Source organism: Choristoneura fumiferana, chromosome 30, assembly GCF_025370935.1.
Source record: "Choristoneura fumiferana chromosome 30, NRCan_CFum_1, whole genome shotgun sequence".
Lineage (NCBI taxonomy): Eukaryota > Metazoa > Arthropoda > Insecta > Lepidoptera > Tortricidae > Choristoneura > Choristoneura fumiferana.
In genome coordinates, this window is record NC_133501.1 from 9,211,397 (window position 1) to 9,231,461 (window position 20,065).

At 35.9% G+C, this 20,065-nt stretch overlaps 1 protein-coding gene across 1 annotated transcript; it reads right to left on the minus strand.

Moving 5' to 3' along the window:
- Window positions 1-8,694: 8,694 nt before the first annotated feature.
- On the minus strand, window positions 8,695-19,761 carry LOC141444854 (LSM12 homolog A-like). Its single transcript, XM_074110578.1, has 3 exons — window positions 19,320-19,761; window positions 11,517-11,654; window positions 8,695-11,096 (listed from the first exon to the last, which is right to left on the minus strand). Exons 1-3 carry the CDS (start codon window positions 19,620-19,622, stop codon window positions 10,977-10,979), a joined length of 561 nt encoding a protein of 186 aa, XP_073966679.1. The 5' UTR covers window positions 19,623-19,761; the 3' UTR covers window positions 8,695-10,976.
- Window positions 19,762-20,065: the final 304 nt, after the last annotated feature.

Below are 20,065 nucleotides of genomic sequence, written 5' to 3' on the forward strand. Positions count from 1 at the left end.
TTTAAATATCTTAAACTAACACGAATATATGGACGTTTTAACCTTTTCGCCGCCACGTCAAATACAAAAGACATCACCCGACGCCAGGCTTCTTTGTTGCAATGCCTAAAATTGAACCTTAACACAATTGAACGAAGGTTGCTTTTGCATTGAAGTAATGGACATGTATATCCCTCTGTCACTCAATAACGTCAATTTAATGTTTGGGACAAATTCGAATATGTTTTATTGAAATAAAAAACTTAATTTTTCAGTTTTTTAATATTTTGATTTATTTATGAAAAAAATAGAAAAAAGGGAGTGTTGCTCATAGGCAACAATGAGTAATAACTGAAAGGAAATTGGCCAAAATTCTTCTTCTTGATCACCTTCTCTGATGGAAGTTTACAGTCTGGAATTCTATTTTTTCTAATAAGTAGCCCCAAGAGCGAGGATAACTTTCTTTGCTAAATATTCTAGCAGTAGCAAAGAGGTGAAGTAGTTGTCAAAATACAACCTGAAGTTTTCGTGTCTAGGAATCATGCGTGACAACCTCATTACGACATTTGGATGAGGCTCCCAAATCTGGCGCACCCTGGTTAACGATGTTTTCTGTGCCAGTTTCAACTTCAGTTTTATACGCAAAACCAGAAACACCACTCAATACGTAAATTTTATATCCCCGTTTGTGGGGTTTGTTGGGGTTGTATCTTTTGAGCATATTTCGGGCTTTGGTGGAGCACATATGTTCGTCCACACAAAGCTGCTGCTCCAGCATGACTTTGCTGTATGCAGTATTCAAGGTGTCAATAACTAGACGGATTTAAAAAATTCTGTCATGCTTAGGGTTGTTTCTGGGAACCCCTTTGCTATTATCATTGAAATGCATCAACTGCCTGATCTTTTTCAAACTTGTTCAAGGCCATTGTTTGTTGAATTACTTCTGTTCCGAGGACAGCAGCCCAGTGTCTGGTAACCCTGGGCAATTTAATCACTGACATCAGATATATTATGCCTATGAATTGCCGAATATCTATTTCAGATACACGAAACGTATTACTAGGATCCTTTTGCACCACATACAGGTTGGTCTGTTCCACAATCATCTGGATTAACTCCGGTGGGAACAGATAAATATAAAACTGTACGGGTGTGTCAAGGTCTAAAAACCGGGGTTCAGTATCTCGTTGCCTTTAAATGCTAGCTGGTGTCTATTTAACTTAGATTTTTTTTTTCCAGCGTAAGTTCAGTTTTTTGTTTTTTTTTTTTCATTTGAACTCGAAGATGGCGGGTTATTGCAGCTTGAAGTCGTTGTTGCAATTGGTTCTACCTCAGAACAAGGGGGTAATTTCGTCAGCTTCTAAACTTTCTATTATGGCTTCTACATCGAATTCGCCTTCTGCTCTTTTGCAAGCACCTCAGCCAAGTCATCAGCCAACCCCTCAACTTCAGGATTAAAATCAGGATCTGCAATACTATCGTCGTCAAAATCGAATCCGTCTTCACTTGCATTATCATCAAAAAGTGCCGCAGCGATGTCGATATCTCGCAAGCAACGTTTTCGTGACATCCTAGAACAAAATAATTGACTACGTTAAATACCTAGTAACCATACAAAACTTTTACCCTTTTACGATAATGTAGCTTACAGGACACAAACACTAAGTACATTCCAATTTTAACAAAACAATAAACCACTTTAAAATAACAATGTAAGTAATAAAATATACACTTACCTAAATGTTTTTGACAATATCAGACACTAAAAGCACTAAATATTATTTTTTACAGATTTTTATACATTCACGAATTCGTGTTCTTGAATTTTCTCCCAAGCACTAAACAAATGTTGAATTATCACAGTAACGCCATCTAGTTAAATTTCGTTGTACTATTTTCTCCATACATCGGTGTGTAGACGGCAAGCTACAATGCACGAAAACGCGTTTAAAATTTCGTGTGTATTTGACGAAGGTTGTAAGAGTATGTTGCCTGTAGTCAACAGTATGATACAGAGGGATATAGGTCGTTGGCGTCGAAAAGGTTAAATTTCCAATTAGACAGAGAGATCCGTCATGGACTATAACGTCATATGCCACGACGTCCAAAGAAAGTTCATATTAAATTATTTTTGTCTAGAAATATTTATATGGGATGCAAAATTCATTCGCTCGTATCTTCCGCATTTTGTTCAATAGTTATTGATGATTTTTACGTCATTCGATTTATTTTAAAGTTTTGTCACGTTAAATTATTTAAGAGAAAATTTGGTGTCCATGCATATTCCCTATTGGTTGGAAAACTTATTAATATGCTGCAGTATGGCTCAGGATGCAAGGTGCCATCAGCCAAATATGTGGTCTACCACACCCTAAAGTTGATAATCGTTTGCATGTCTTAAAAATAGACGTGTCTGTCAACTTGAAAGTTCGACTTTAGCGACATATTCATTTGATAGGAGCTTGTTTAAAAATTGATAGACCACTTATTTGGCTGATGGTACCTAAAATGTAACTCATATATTTCCTTATCTGTAACTCAGGCGGTACAAGTTGAAGTCAGGAAAACATGTTTTTCTCAGAAAATAATAATCGCAAAATCAATCAATTTTGTTGAAATAATGCTCAAAGTGCGTAAGGATAGAGCGCAATACTTTTCCTAGTATTGTAATAAACTCGAGAATTGAAGTCTTATTTAATAAAACTAGCTATTTTTGAAGACTCGACTCTTATAAATAATACTGAGCTCAGGTCCTGCAGAATTTGTAGTCTTTTGTAAAACGACTTGAGTCCTGCCAATAAGAACTTAAAGACTCAGTCTTTTTAAAAGAACTCATCACTGAGTACTCTAAATCCATAGCTGTAGTTTGAAGTAAATAAAAATAGCGCTTAATAAATTATTGATTTATTAAGTATTTAGTCTTCAGATGGATACTTTTTATTAGGTTATTTGCGTAAAATGCAATTGAATTGTTACTAATTTTTACTGTGCGATTTATTTTCAATCAGATTAGTAAATAAATATGGATGACGATGTAAAATCACCCGGTATTACTTATTATAATATTTATAATACACCAACTCAAGTGCATGACATGACTCAGTCTACCTCAAGGAACTTAAAAGACTCGAAAGGACTCGGACTCGTGTGACTAACGAGTCCTAGTCTTGTAAATCAACTCAAGTATCGAAATGAAGACTAAAACACTTGAGTTTTTTCCAACACTAGCTTTTCCTTTGTATTTTATCGGAAACGTTCGTGTCTAAGCGTGCTATGTCAATTAGTTTTAGTACACATCGCATAGCCGTTTTGACATTTGACACTAAATAATAAAGTACCATATTTTGGATATAAAAATATGGGTCTATATCGTCTGGTCTAAAATTGTTTTACATAAAACTAAATTGTTACATATTTTTTTGCATAAAGTTTCGTCAAATGATTGAATGTCGAAAATTTTTGTTCGAACTTGTTTGTCATAATATTTTGGTCGAAAAATTGTTTAGTATAACAGTAAGGTTGGTATAACATTGTTTTGTCGAATGTATCATGGGTATATAATTGTTATTTCGAATATTGTTACCACTAATTTTGTCTGGAAAACAAATATGAATTTAACGACTCTAGGCGAATTCGCGGAGCTCCTATTCCGCCTAGTTAAGGTAACCTACTAAACTAAAAATACTAACCTAACCTATAGTTGAGCAATCATGTTATCTGGGTTTTCTTTATTGCCCCCCCCTCCCTTTACTGTTTCATCTATCCAAGTATCAAATATTCATTCTTTTCTTTTTTTTAAGGATATTGAATATTAGACTAAATAATAAGTAGATCTAACAATACCTATTATGGATTTAGTATTTTAGTAATAACAATTTTAGATCATTATAGACCAAAAGTGCTTTAAGAAATAAAAAAAGAAGTATGCCATTCAATATTATACCAAACAATTTCGACCAAAAAAATTTAGACCTTGCAAAGGGCACCTGAAACTTATCTTTACTTACTTAACTTATTAACTATTTGGCAGAAAAGTGTAATGGTATTAGCAATAAATTAATTGAATTGAAAATATCATATCACTCATTTAAATACAATAATTGATCGACACTTCGGTTGCCGTCGTATTGCTATTGAGATCCGACTTTTGCCATCATTCTGTAATTGGGTTAACTATCTTTCATCCTTGTCATCGAGTCGTGCTTGCAGCAGCAAATCGTTCACATAGTATATAGTAATGTTGCCAGCATAAAATATCATATCGAAATCACTGTTTCTTGTTAGTAGAATTAATTTAGGTATTGCCGATACAAAAAAAAGTAAATTAATTTTTGGTCGTTTATTTTAATAATCTCGTGTCGAAAAATAAAAGTATTTCATAGAGAAATAAAGCTGGAGTAGTTAATTATATAACAATATAGAAGCATAATCTTCGAACAAACGATACACCTCGAATTATTTTAGTGTGCTTTATTATTAGACTTAAACAGCACCTTTTGCACTCATAAACAATAATTAATATGTTAACGTATATTACCTGTACCTAGCTACTTTTTTTTTAAAACAGTTATCTCAATAAAGGTTTTTTTTTATTTCATTCAAGTGGAATTCCAGCCCTGTAAAACCATCTCCAAGTTAAGATATTTTAAATGTTTTTACCGCATTTCTGACCAGTACAAAATGTTGCCAATTTTGTAAGTTAATTATATTAGTTGCCATGTTTCGAATTTAACTTTAGAATGTTTAATGTATATTTAATCATGTAATATTGTAGATGTTTTGTAGGTAATAAATGTTATTGCTTAAATATTTATTGTTTTATTTGTAAATAAATCGGAATCAAATGCGAGTTCAAACCACGGCTCGTCGGTTTTGCAAATGTGCGAAATTACATTATAAATTTGCCACGAGCTTTACGGTGATGGAAAACATCGTGAAGAAACCTGTACAAACCTGTAAAGCAATTCAATGTTGTGTGAAGTTCCCGATCCGCACTGGGCCCGCGTGGACACTACGGCCTACGGCCTCTCATTCTGAAAAGAAGCCTGTGCCCAACAGTAGGACATATATTGGCTGGGACTCATTTTTTTTAAATCGGAACAGAAATAAAACAAGTTTTAAAAAAGTTTTTCGTTTTTTTTAATACTTTTCTTTTATAGAGGTATACTTAACCTCGCTATGCACATACAAAAATCTTCCGAGAAGATGTCTTATTTGCATTCTCACAGAGTACACATTTGCTTAACACTTCGATTGTTGAAAAGTAAAACATACTACACAGATATAGCGAACATGAAAGGGATTGTGTTATATATTTTACAATAAAATACTGCAGTTCGTTGGTACAGTCACAAGCAAAATTATCTGACACAACAAGCGTTCATAAATATCTGACACGACTCTAGGATGTGTCAGATATTTTTGCACACCGCTGTGCCAGATATTACTGCAGGTGACTGCAGTTGCTATCAGGTATATCAAGGTGGCCATGGTTCTTCAATATCTTCAGCTTTATGAAGGTTTATTCTCAGAATCGGAAGGCTTAAGCTGTTCACACGCAGATTCCGATTGTGCTAGTAAAACGATTAATCCTAAAATGTATTTTGACCTTCGTTTTTGAAATTTAGGAACGCAAGCTGAAACTACTATGGCTTTCTTTTCGCTTGAAATATCTGATTGCATGTGTACAAGACGCTATATAAGTATAGTCAACCATAAGTTTGCTTTACCATACCATATTTTAATGTTAATACACTTAAAACTAGTTTGCTAGTGTCGTCCGGAAGTCGAAACAAAAGACATGTTTTCTTTTTCTTTCTCGTTTGAATCTTTACAACTTTTAACCATTTCGACGCCAGGTCCACGCCAACGACCTATATATACGTCCATTACTCCAATGCAAAAGCAACCTTCGTTCAATTGCGTTAAGGTTCAATTTTAGGCATTGCAATATGGAAGCCTGGCGTATGGATGATGTGTTTTGTATTTAACGTAGCGGCGAAAAGGTTAAACAGACGAGTCCCGACTGACATTAACATTCTGGTTGTACTGTATGTATTCACTTATAACATATATTTCAGTAGGTATAATTTACAAACATGGCAAAGCACAATTTTGGTCGACATGACTTCTAATAGTTTTAAAAATATATGCTAAGAGTTGATTCATACAATTTCAACTAACAAAAACAAAATGAATGCACAAGATCAATAAATTCATATTTTTTTAAAAATATTTTAAAGGAATGAATAGTACATTTTTAATAGGGCATAACATTATAAAATTAAATCAAGAAACAAAAAATACATTTTAAAAGCTGCTGTTACGTAAGTAATTGGAACTCAGATAAGTACTCTTGTTTTTAAGCTTTTATTTAACTTGCCGTTTGTTGTTGTTGTTGGAAGTTCGTTTTGATGACCCTTTTCCAGTGGTCGGATTGACTTGAAACTTGGTATTGGTATACACATGTAAATTAGATGACAATTCACGTACAGTCAGCAATAGAAGCTTGTATTAAAAAAAATAACAAAATTATTTATAGGATCCGTCGAAAACTTTGCACACAAATTGAGCTAAAAGTTTATTAGAGAATAGTTGGTTAGCATCTATTTGATCTGCTGTAACTTATCGTGGTAAAAATGTTAAATAGAAGTATAGGTAGTGCCACGAGAGTTGAAGTGAATGTTTTACACACACATCTACATGATTGCATAAAAGGAGAATGAATGAAATGAACGAGTAAATGTCAAAATCGCGCTGTTAATACATCTTCTTGTATGCGTGACCTCAATGCTGGTGGCACTACTGTGGTCAGGATTTTCGGCTGGCTGGACAGATCCAGGGTAGTGTAATTGGCATGACACCTCTAGCACATTAGACCTAGGCGGGGTTCGAATCCGGTCCAGCGATCCGAAAATCATTTTCGTTTAAAAAAAATCTTAAACATTCGTTTGATCCAGGAGCAATAATATATTTTATTATGTTAAGGGGCTGTTTCACCATCCATTGATTAGTGTTAACTGGCGGTTAGGTGTGATGCCGTCTCCGTCTATTCGAACAAAACAAATAGAGACGGCATCACATTTAACCGTCAGTTAACACTAATCAATGGATGGTGAAACAGCCCCTAACTATAAAAACAAATAAAGCAAATAAGTGAACAACGTTTCTGTTTAAATTTCCAAAAAAAAAAACAGTTAAATTAAAATAAATATCGTCACTACTAAAAAAAACTCTTACCACAAAATAGATAATTTTCCCGAGTGAATTTTGTTGACATATTGATTTCAGATACGAGATTTTGTCAAAGTAGTATCGATATCTGAGACAGATTTGGTTACGCAGGCAGTTGTAGTTATACAACTGTCTATAAATATAACAGCAGTTTAGGTATCATTACCTATGACTTGATTAATAGTTATTTATGTGGCTGGTGCATAATGAGAGGCATTAAAGTACGAGTGTGGTTTTATGAAACGAGCCGAAGGCGGGTTTCATAATAAGATCACACGAGTGTTTTAATGCCTAATTATGTATAGCCGCATACATAACTTTATGTACATGCATATCATAAGTTTTCTATAATATGTTCAGATATGGCCTGTATTTTGACTTTGACTTTGATTTTGACTTTGACTTTGACTTGACTTTGACTTTGACTTTGAATAATAATTATTATCTACATGCATGTCATAAGTTTTCTACAATATGTACAGATATGCATTGTTAAAAAAAGTATTACCGATACTTTAATGTAAACATTAAGATGCACTGTACTTTAATGTGACATTAAGATACCCGCAGATAGTTTCTTAATAAAGGCCATTTGATAGTCGTTTCTGAACATATAATAGGGAAGTTATGATATGCATGTAGATAAAATGATTTAAGCAGCACATGGCATTGCTTTGAAAGTGGAGAGTAACATATATTTCGAGGAATTTTGTATTATGTTAAACCTAAGGCAGTACTAGGCTATTAAAAGATACAAGACTAAGGGGCTGTTTCACCATCCATTGATTAGTGTTAACTGACGGTTAAATGGGATGCCGTCTCCGTCTATTCGAACAAAACAGAGACGGCATCACATTTAACCGTCAGTTAACACTAATCAATGGATGGTGAAACAGCCCCTAAATTTCGACAACAAATTTAATGTAGATACTTAAATTATTTCGAATATGGTTAACTCAAGTATCTGTAGTCAAAGTATACACGTACAACTCAGCTGGGCAACTGTACTGTCACGCGTGTAGGAGAGCATTTATCAGTAAATTCGTCGTAGCCAGCCATATCAAAGCCCATTTAATTTTATTATATAATTTAATATTATAAATGCGAAAGTTTGCAAGTCTGTTTGTTACCTTTTCACGTTTGTATTTTCGATATGGGTTTTACGGGACGACCGTAAAAGTAACAAAAAATTTGGAATTCAAATAAAAAATACAAAAAGATTCCAAAAAAACAATCTTGATTCGTTAGCGTTTGTACAGTCAACGTCATAAATTAGTGATCACTTTTGTATCTTGTCATTTAACATAGTCTGAAAAGCCATTCGAAATTATGTAACGACTGAAAGCGACAAGGTACAAAAGTGATCACTTATTTACGACGTTGACTGCTATCTGAATACATTTAATTGAATGAATAGTATTTGTGTTGTGTTTGTTGTATTAATAATACCATTTATAGACAAGAAATGTTAAAGAATTATACTTGTTTTTTTTTTGTAGTAGGTATAGAAGGTGGTAATTTACTCTCAAAGGGATGGACCGACTTCGATGCGATTTTTAACGTGAAAGCATGTTTCCTTGCACTGGTTCTCATGAGTGTTTCATTAAAAAAAAGTTCAACCGATTTTGATATACAGAACTTACAATTGACAATGCCGGGGGTTTATTTTATTTTTCTAATCTGGTTACGTTTTTTTAACATTAACACAGGAAATATATAATTAAGTAATTTTTATTAAACAAGCCATCAATAGGTTCATATAATGTCCAATGAATTCAGCAGGTCGAACATTTTCATACATACTTTTTTAAATACTTCCGTAATGAAATTTGATTTTATTCTTTTTGGATTGTCTGCGAATGTTTATTGTCTGATACTATAAATTTTGGAAAAAAAAAACAGAATATACTCAAATTAGAACCCCTTATAGGGATCCCTATTTGCGATTTCTTTATCTTTGCGACTATTAGAAGCGGGCCGTGGAAACATCTGTGTACAGTCTCATTCATAATTTCACCCAAAACAAAGTTTCCTGCCTTGATGGTTTTTAACACGATCTCTTTATCTAGCTTCTCCACTACTACATGCTAAACAGCTATATCAGTACGACACATATAGTACAGTCGAGTTCATAAAGTTGTGAGCAAAAATTTGATCAAAATATCTGAACACGACTCTATTGTCAACGGCGTAGAAGCGTGTTCAGATATATTTGCTCATACGTTTATGAACTCGACTGTACCATACAGAAAATTCAGCCTACTTCACTTCCAAGTACCTATGTCACACATCCATAGCATCTATACCATGTATTTATTGATTTCCTTTAACTTCGATAGATAGCTGTTTATTAGATATTTAAATATAATGGAAATCAAAAACAAGTCATACATAATCAAACTAACTAAAAACAATTGCTCACCCGTGACCTTAAGACAACGACGTGTATGCAACAAATGTGTGTTCATGTAGCTCCTCTACATCATCTTATAAGTGGTTTGACGTCATCGGCACTTTTTGTCCGACCCCTGATCATTAGATTCAGCAGCTGAATTGAAATTTCGGGATTTTTTCAAATTCCCGTGGGAATTCCCGAAAATTAAATCGTGGTTTGATTGACGTTACATTAAAAACAATCATGTCAAATTTCATGACTATAAAGCCCAGCGGTTGTTGTTTCGAGATTTTATCCCTAACCCGTGGGAATATCGGAATAAAAAGTAGCCTATGTTTTATTCCAGATGTCCAGCTGTCTACATACCAAATTTCACATAATATATTAGGAAGTAGGATTAGGCAAAGCTCTGTGCAGGGGGCGACACCAGCGCAACCTCCAGAACAGCGGCAGTTCTATATATATTTTGGCGCCATGACAGATCATGACCAAAGAGTATTAGTACCTATAGAAATCATGATATATTTATTAGTAACAAAATAACATGATATTTTACATCGATAGTTAGAGCTATATTTCCAAAAAAATAATTAAAATAATAATATATTATTGCATTTTCTCAGAGATAAGACCAAGCAAGATCGATTCTTCATCCCTGAAAACCCCTACATACCAAATATCATCGAAATCGTTGGAGCCGTTTCCAAGATCCCCAAAATATACAATAAACAAAAATTGCTTATTTAAAGGTATTAGATTAGATAGATGGATAGACAGATGCTCTGTGTATCAAATACATGTCTAAATACATTCTCTCTCTATCTCTCTATTCCTCTTTTATGTGTCATACAGAGTGCTGTTTTTCCCATGTAGTAGCAGAGAAGCACACAATGAGGGCTATCGTTTTTTGTCTCACTAGATGGCGCACTGTAGCGTGAGGTTTTTTAAGTATGGCTTTCAAAGTCTGTTATAACGGGCGTGAAAACAAAGTTTAGTTTAAAATCATATTTAATACACGTACCATAAAAATATTGAGCATGCCACAGTGTTGCATAGTCCCGTTTTGTTCGGAAAAAAGGGAGGACAAAAGTTTCCGAAAGACAAAACTGTCTCAAAACACAGACATTCATTGCCCCGGAACGCATATTTGCTATAATTAATTTCAGATATTGCAAAACATTCACAAAATTATTCTAATTATAAACAAACCCGCGTAGCTCACCCAAAAACTATGAGATTTGACATTTCGGAGACCTCACGCTACACTAGCGCCTCTAGTGGCGAATTCACACGCGATAGCCCTCATTGTTCTTCACCCACCTAACAACAATAAAAAGTGTTTTTGGGTGAAACCTTTATTCAAGCCCATCTACAATTGAAGCTGCGAGTTGGACGCCGAAGGGTGGTCCCGGTCGCTCCAATGCCGTTCCACGAATTTCCTTATGTAGTTGTAGGGCTTCGAGTCTGGTTCACCAATCACATTTTCTACCTGAAAAAGAAATAAATATAATAGGTAATAACTAAGTAAACTAGCACAAACCGTAAACAAACCACCATGAGGTCAGTTCTCTTTATAGTTCGTTGTCATGGGTCATGACATTTTTATTAGTAATAAAATTACATGATATTTACATCGATAGTAACAATAGAGCTATATTTAAAAAAAAAACCATACTAATATTATAAATGCGAAAGTGTGTGTTTATATGTTTGTCCGTCTTTCACATCCAAACGGAGCGACGGATCGACGTGATTTTTGGCATAGAGATATTTTATGGGCCAGAGTAACATAGGCTACTTTTTATCCCGGAAAAATGCACAGTATACAGGACAGACACGTACAGGACTTTATTGCCTGAATATTAAGGTTTTAAAAACTCAAAAAAAAAATTTTTGGCTGTATCTGTACCTTATAAGGAGGTGAGATGGTGACTTCATTGTACACGCGGATGTTCTGGCCAGCCCATGACACGTCTTCGATCACTCGGGCGATCGCCAGGAACAGCCTCTGGCCCTCCGGGTCCAGGCAAGCGGATAATGCTGAGACCTGGAAATTTAAAATATCAGTTCATGAACAGGTAAAAATACAAAACTTTCGTATGCGGAATGTAAAAAAACCTGCCTTCTGTTTCAAATAATTTTAATAAAATGGATTAAGATAAGCCGTGGTGGCCTATGGCCTCTCAAGCAGAGGATCGTGGGTTCAAACCCCGGCTCACACCTGTGAGTTTTTCGAAATTCATGTGCGGAATTACATTTGAAAGTTACCACGAGCTTTGCAGTGAAGGAAAACATCGTGAGGAACCTGCACAACCTGCAAAGCAATTCAATGGTGCATGTGAAGTTCCCAATCCGCACTGGGCCCGTGTGGGATCTATGGCCCAAGCCCTCTTGTTGAGAGGTGATAGGAGGCCTGTGCCCAGCAGTGGCGTATATAGGCTGGGATGGATTAAGATAAATATACAAAAAGTTAGCCCAAAACTTGGTTAAAGTAAGCAATTTCTTGAATAAAGCATTACATTGCAGAGGTCCACGAAATACAGTCAAAACTGTTTAAAGCAACACACTTGGTTCCCACTTCTCGGATGTCGAGCCCTGGTTTTAATCGGATGTTCCAGTGGCAGAACATTTCATATTAGGGATGGGCGAAATTCGTTTTACATTCGGTTTAACCGTATTTAGGCAGCTTCAGCCGAACTTCGGCATTCGGCCGAAATTCGGTTTAAATGCCGAACATTCGGCACTAGAAAGAAATATTATAAATTCAACTTCAACTTTTTGCTTAATGGCAACCGGTCGCTTTAGGTTAGCAACCATTACTGCCAATGACACCTGACAGCAGCAAAGTATACATGTGTCTGACCGGTTATTAAAGGTTTTTCTAAACGGGGGTTGTATTTTAGTAGTGAGTTTGTTGCGTACCTGGAATAGACATACACATACACGAAACATAGAGACAGCACAAAACATAGAGACAGTACAAAATACTTAGACATTACAAAACAGATCAAAGGAATATTATCAGTGGGTAGATGCCTGGCATTTGCTTAAGTCAGAGTAGAGATGGCCCATTACTATTGTTTATATTTTAAAATTATCCTGTGACTTTTAGTGTTTCAATATTATCTCATTCTGTGGACTTAGTGATAGTTAACTTTTAACCAACATTTTTATGTGGTGATACTTTGTTATTTAAGTGTAATTAACTGTTTAACTTAAGTGCTCATAGAACTACCCTCCAAAAAGTGAAAAAAAAAGAAGTTTCTATATAACAAGCAAATAGAGATGGAGTCGAGTGATGACGACGAAAATCCAAATATGTCATCCAATGCGATAACTCCGGAGGAGATTAACCGTGTTATTTATGGATCGGAGCTGGAGTGGGATGATGACGATATCCAAACAAATTTGCAGAGAGGAAAGAGAGGACGAGACAGTTATAGTGAAGGTCAGGACCAGGATTCGTTTATTTTGGTAACAAGCGGAAAGAAGAGGAAAATTCGGAAGGAATCTCCACCTAAGGAATTGAGTGAAGTAGACCAGGCAGAACAAAATCAAGCCAGTTACGTAGAAGTGTCCTTAAGCAGCAAGGAAAAACTACCTAAGCAGATTGGAATGGCAAAATTCCTTAAAACTGAGAATATACAAGGAGTGTTAAAAGTGACATATAAGAGTCCTTTCAAATTACTTATACGGTTCAAAGATAGCGAATCTGCAAAAATGCTTACCAGTTGTTCTAACGTAACATTAAAAGGCTGGACCTGCCGTAACACTAATGAGATGTCTTATATATATGGCGTGGTAAAAGATGTAGATTTGGAGATTGAAGACGACACTCTGAAGGGGGAATTTCATAGCGAGATTAACATTATAGCTGCAAAAAGATTAAACAGGAGAGATAAAGATGGCAAATGGGTAAAGAGCGAGAAAGTACGATTGTGTTTCCAAGGCTCCAACTTGCCTCCATATGTTTATTCATATGGACTGAGGATGGAAGTTGAGCCTTATGTTTTCCCTGTCACGCAATGCAGTAAGTGTTGGAAGTTTGGACACATCAAAAACTTTTGCCCTTCAAAGTACTTTGTATGCCCCAAGTGTGGAGGAGAGCATGAAAATTGTGAAGCCTTAACATTTAAATGTGTCAATTGTAAAGGCGAGCATATGTCTATCCTAAAGAGCTCTTGTCCAGCTTATCAAAGGGAGAAAAACATAAGAGATGTCATGGCCCAACAAAATTGTACATATAAGGTGGCTCTTTTAAGAATTAAGAATAAGGTGCCTCCACCGGAGAATAACAAAGAGCCAGAGGTAACTCCTCAGAATGAAAGTCCATCAGACAACGTCAATACTCCTACAGGTGATCGCACCTATAAGGAGGTTCTCCAAGGGAATCAACAGAACAACAAAAGTAATAAGAAGGTTCATGTGAAACAACCTACTAACAATCAGGCAGAGCAAAAACGCAGGAGAAAGGTAGTAGCTACTGAGGACTCGGTCATTTCTGATATGGAAACAGAAGAACCCGAAAGTCAGAATTCACAGAAGAATACAAACAAAAAAAACCGAGACCGAGACAATGACAATGAGCAAAACAAAGACACTAAGCAAGACAGCTGGACTAAAAGATTTTGGAAAAGAATTCAAGAAATTATATTTTCGGAACACGATTGGACAGGAAAAATAAAACTGGCTATTGAATATATTTTAGAAGAGGTAAAAGTTTTTATTAAGGAGTACATAAGCATAGACAGTTTAATGAAACTTTTTAACTTCCAAAATAATGGACAGGCAGCATGATGATTCCTTTATAAATATTATACAATGGAATGCTCGTAGCATAAAGCCAAAGCTCAAGGATTTTGAAAACATTTTAATTCAAGACAAAGTTCACATAGGTGTCATTAGTGAAACATGGTTATCTGAAGAGGACTGCATTAACATGAGCAATTATAATGTGTTTCGATTGGATAGACAAGATGCTTATGGTGGTGTTTGTTTTTTTACCCATAAATCAATTAAGGTGCTTCCTTATTCTTATGTCACACCTAACCCGGATTTAGAAGTGCTCATACTGAGTGTCGAAAATGTCAGTGGGCTCAAAAATATTATATCAGTATACTGTTCTAACCCTCGGAGTATAAGGCAGAGTGATTGGGATAACATATTCTCCATTTTCGATAAAGGAACCCTTATTTTGGGAGACTTGAACACGCACCATCTGTTATGGTCCTACAAAACTGATGCTAAAGGAGAGAAGTTGCATAAAGCCATGTTTGAACATGATTTCGTATGCCTAAATAATGGAGCTCATACTAGAATTAGACTGGTTAATGGTGACGTGCAAAAATCAGCTCCCGATGTTTCTTTTGCCACTACTGACATTGCTTTAAAGTGTACATGGTCTGTTTCTAATGAATGTTTGGGAAGCGACCACATCATGATTAAATTGAGATTTGGATACGAAAGATGTAAAGTACCAAATAAGAAAAGAAATTTTAAAATGGCCAACTGGGGACAATATAAGGATAAATCGAAATTAATTTTTGACAACCAACAATTAATTTTAAATGTACAAAAAAGCTATGATACGTTCGTTTCTGGCATTACGGCATCCGCCGAAGAAACAATTCCATGGATTAAAGTGTGTCAAGATCCGACATTAAAATTTGCTCCAAAACCATATTGGACTCCAGAAATTTCTAAGGCAGTAGCACAAAGGCGCCTAGCTCTTAAAAAGTTCCGAAAAAATCCAACTCCTGATAATTACACGGCATTGAAAATTAAGATATCACAAGCCCAAAACCTGATTAAAAAAGAAAGATCGAAGGGATGGAGAGAATTCTGTTCTAGCGTGAATAATGAGACTTCACCTTCAGAAATGTGGAGGAAGATGAGGTGGATGAAGGGGAAGAAAGCGGGAAGTAATACTGTTGACCTTGCCAAAGCTACACAGTTACTCCGGTCGTTATCACCAGACTCAGTACAGGAACCTCAACCAGTATTGGATAATAGCATAAATCATCTTTTGGATAAACAGATTACTATGTCCGAACTCAATAAGTCAATTAAGCGGAAGGATACAGCGCCAGGTGCTGATAATATATCATACTCAATGATATTTAATTTGTCGGAATCTGGTAAGGCAATGCTTTTGTATATTTTTAATTTGATTCTGATGACTGGGGAGGTTCCTGTACAATGGAAAATAATAAGAATGGTACCTATACCAAAACTTAGTCAACCAGATTCATTGAGACCTATTTCTTTGATTTCTTGCCCATGCAAAATATTCCATCATATCATTATGAAAAGGCTGGAATGGTTTGTGGAAAGTAACAGTCTTTTTTCATCATCAACTATAGGGTTTAGGAGATCCAGGTCTTGTCTGGACAATTTAGTACGATTGGTCTTAGCTGTGCAAGTAGGATTTTCTAGAAAAACACCTGTGATAGCGTGCTTTCTGGACATTGAAAATGCCTATAACAATGTAAATCTAAATTTTCTGGTGAGGAAGTTAGAAGCTATTGGAGCAGGCAAAAAGATTTGCACTTACATATGGAATTTCTTATCAGACCGAACGCTTCAGCTCCTTACTAGGAATGGTGATGTTACAGAAAGACATGCAAGCATAGGTTTGGCTCAAGGAGATCCATTGTCGCCTCTTCTTTTCAACATTGTGACCATGGATGTCTGTAATAGCTTAAATTCTGTCTCAATATCACAATACGCCGATGATTTTGTTTTATATAAGGTAGTAGATGGAAGCTTAAGTTCCGCGATAGACGACATTAATTGCAATTTGGAAATAGTGACACAGTTACTAAAAGAGATGGGACTCTCACTGTCAGAAAGGAAATCAAATGTTTGTGTTTTCAGCAGAGCCAGGAAAAATTTTGATAACATAGAGATAGGATTTAACCACAATATTTTAAATGTAGTTAAAAAGGTGAAATATCTTGGGATGTGGTTGGATTCTGCCCTTCGATGGGGGTTGCATATTAACGAGACCTGTGCTAAAGCCTTTAAATACCTTAACATCTTAAAAGTTCTTGCCGGTGGCGCGTGGGGGGTCCATCCATCCCACCTAAGACGATTGTACATATCCTTAATTAGAAGTAGGACTGATTATGGCTGCATCTTATTTGGTTCAAGCGCTAGCACTCATTTGCGAAGGTTAGACGTCCTGCAGAACTTAGCCATGAGAGTTTGTGGAGGTTTCATTCGCAGCACTCCAATCCATGTGATGCAGAATGAACTGTGTTTGCCGCCATTGTCTGTCCGTAGACAGTGGCTCGCATCAAGGTATTGGCTACGGGTTGGTTCTGCATCACATGACTTAGTCCTGGAGCTTTTGCAGGAGTTGTCTGATCAGTGTGAGATGAGTTACTGGCGCAACAAAACCAAGCCTATGCTAGTCACTGTGCATAATTTGCTTAAGGACTGGGATATTCACAAAAGCGACATATTAGATATGTATTTAGTAGGCACGTGGGTCTCATACATTGACGTGGAATCTTGTATAAAGTGTAGCATTGCCTCTGTCACCAGGCCAAAGAGACACATACCAACAGACTACCTAAAGCGAACTGTGCTCGAAATGATATCAATAGATTACATGGATTTCTATAAATTGTTTACAGACGGATCTAAAACTACAAATGGCGTTGGAGCCGCTTTTTTGGATGTGCAATTGGATATTTGTAAACAGTTTAAATTACATCCAGATATTTGCATTATGAGAGCGGAGCTAGTAGCGATGTATGAAGCATTAATCTATGTTAAATCCATTGGAAAAAACCAAGTCGTGATACTATCAGATTCTAAAAGTGCGCTTCAACATCTGGCTCGGTGTACCTCGGGGTCCCGAGGAATGCCGATAGCCTACGACATATTAAGACTTATGCACGGATTGCGCTCTGATGGTGTTGCATTGGTTATCCAATGGATACCGTCTCATGTTGGAGTAGCAGGTAATGAGCAAGTAGATAGAGTGGCTAAAACGGCAGTGACAGACGGCATGGAACTCCTATGTAAACCATATGGTACGGAATTGATGACACTTGCGAGGAATAAATGCTTAGATATGTGGCAAGAGTCATTCAATTTAATATCAAGAACAAAAGGTATCTGGTACAACACAATACAGAACAAAATTTTCAGGGTGCCCTGGTTCGATTGTGCCAGCCTCCCCAGGGATTTACTTGTGTGGGCGTTTCGAGTGCGGTCAGGACATGTTCCATTGAATAAATTTTTAAATATGATGAAAGTAGTTCAATCCCCCATGTGCACGGATTGTAATAAGATTGAGGACTTAATACATTTTTTGGTGGAGTGTGTATTGACGAAGGATATCCGCGAGAGGTGGCTGAGTGATTTGGACCTGTTCAATGGTGCAGTGAATGTTATTTTGAGTTGTCCGGTATCGGAAGATGCAGTACGAATTTATCGGTTCATCAAGCACTCCTTTGCAGCCAGATAATCTGGATATCGCAATAGGAGTGTTTGATGAATGTGGACATCGAGTCTTTCAATGAGGCTGGCATAGTCACACTGGTGCACTTAAGCCTCAAAAAAAAAAATAGAAAAAAAAAAAAAAAAAAAGGAATATTATACTAGGATTATTATACTTTTACTATTTCGACTGAAATTAAAAGAAAGCATATCTGTCATATCAGTAAAATATGCAACAAAAATGAAATAAACTTAGTAGTTACCTATTCATTAAATAAAAACCTTGATTTCAATTCATAACTTATTATTATTATTATTATTATATAAATTATCAGGCAGGCAGTTGCAAGCAACTGATAGGTGCCTGTATCTAGCTGTTCCTTGGTCAAGTATTCTTTGTATTGTTAATGTGTTGGTCTAGCCGGTTCTTAAATTGGTTCACATTCAGTGCTGAGACTACATGTTCTGGTAGTTTGTTCCATGTCTTGACCACTCTGTTACACAAGAAATGTTTGCGAGGATTGTTGTGCGATCATTCAGTAGATAGCTTAAATTGGTGGCCGCGCAGACATGTGTTGTTACTAAGATTAAACAAGTCATGGAACTCCTGCAGGTCATAATACCCCGTAAGAATAAAAAAAAAAGAATTTTTAGTTCACAACTTTACCAAACTAAACATTGAGAAACATTAGTTATTGAAAAATGTGTGTCAACAATCAAATTTAACAATCTCTTCTTATCTATTTACTGGTATTTAAGATTTACTAGAGGCAGGTTATTGAACCTAAGTTTGGCAAAAATATACTCAGCGGCACAAAATTTGGCCCACCCTTCATACAAAATTACCAATTCTGCATACATTTGAGGGCCAGATTTTTGCCGCTCAGTATATATTACTTTTACCAAATGTTTGGCCGAAGTTCATATTCGGTTCAAACCACATTCGGCCCATCACTATTTTAAATGAAGCTTTTCCCACTTGCCGACATGATTTTCTATACAAGTCTAAACAACATCCAACTCAAAACAAATATGACACCTGACAAGGGTCTAAGTATACACACACATCACACAAACCAAACCATCACTACCACCACACAGCTTTTGTAAAAAGAAATACTTGATATTGTGACACCATAGCAACAATAACTTGCATCATTTTGTCCCAAACAGTATTTCAGTAGAGAAAACTATAGTTGAAGTTGATGAGAAAAAGGAGATAGTCCATAAGGTTATAAAGTATTTACAAGCCAGTACTTACTAGTCGCCTTTTATTTTCAATTGAATTCCGTACTCTTGTGTTCAATCTATGCAAATTCAAACTCTGGGGTGCTTCTGGAACTGCTGTAACTTCTTTCTTTATTTGAACGTCGCTGACAAGCGATAAGTTAACAATATTCACATCGTGACGCTTAGGATTCCCGCTGGATGATGGACATTTTAAAATCAGCATCTTAGTCTGAGGATCGAAAGCTAGAACTTCGCCTTCTATCTCCTGGTTATAACACGTTCGAGTTGCCACTATACTACCAATGGTAAAGCAGTCAGACACTACTGTCGACATCCTGGAACGTTGTATTTACGTTTAAAATGTTATAAACCCGAGGCATGCAGCTCTGCGGCCTTTATTTCGATAATTATGTAAGTTCAACGTGTTCAAATGTTTTGCTAGGACGATGGGACGTCCGCCATTGCCTTTTTGAAGTTTCTCTGCGTTTTGATGTCACATGAAGAGAAAGTACAATTTGCGTTTTGTTACCACTTACCAGATGGAAAGAGCGAGGTCTGAAAATCATTTGGGGGGCCAATCTATAAATAAGTAAAAGAAATGTAAGAGATTTTATTTTTATTAAAAAACATTTTTTTATTTACCATAAATAAATATCAATGAAAGTTTGATTAAAACCGCTGTATTAATGGAAGTGTTTAAAGAAAGGTCGAACAGAGCGCCTTTTTTAACATTTTCGGATGGTCCGTTTTAAATTACTTGGAATTTATATCGCAATT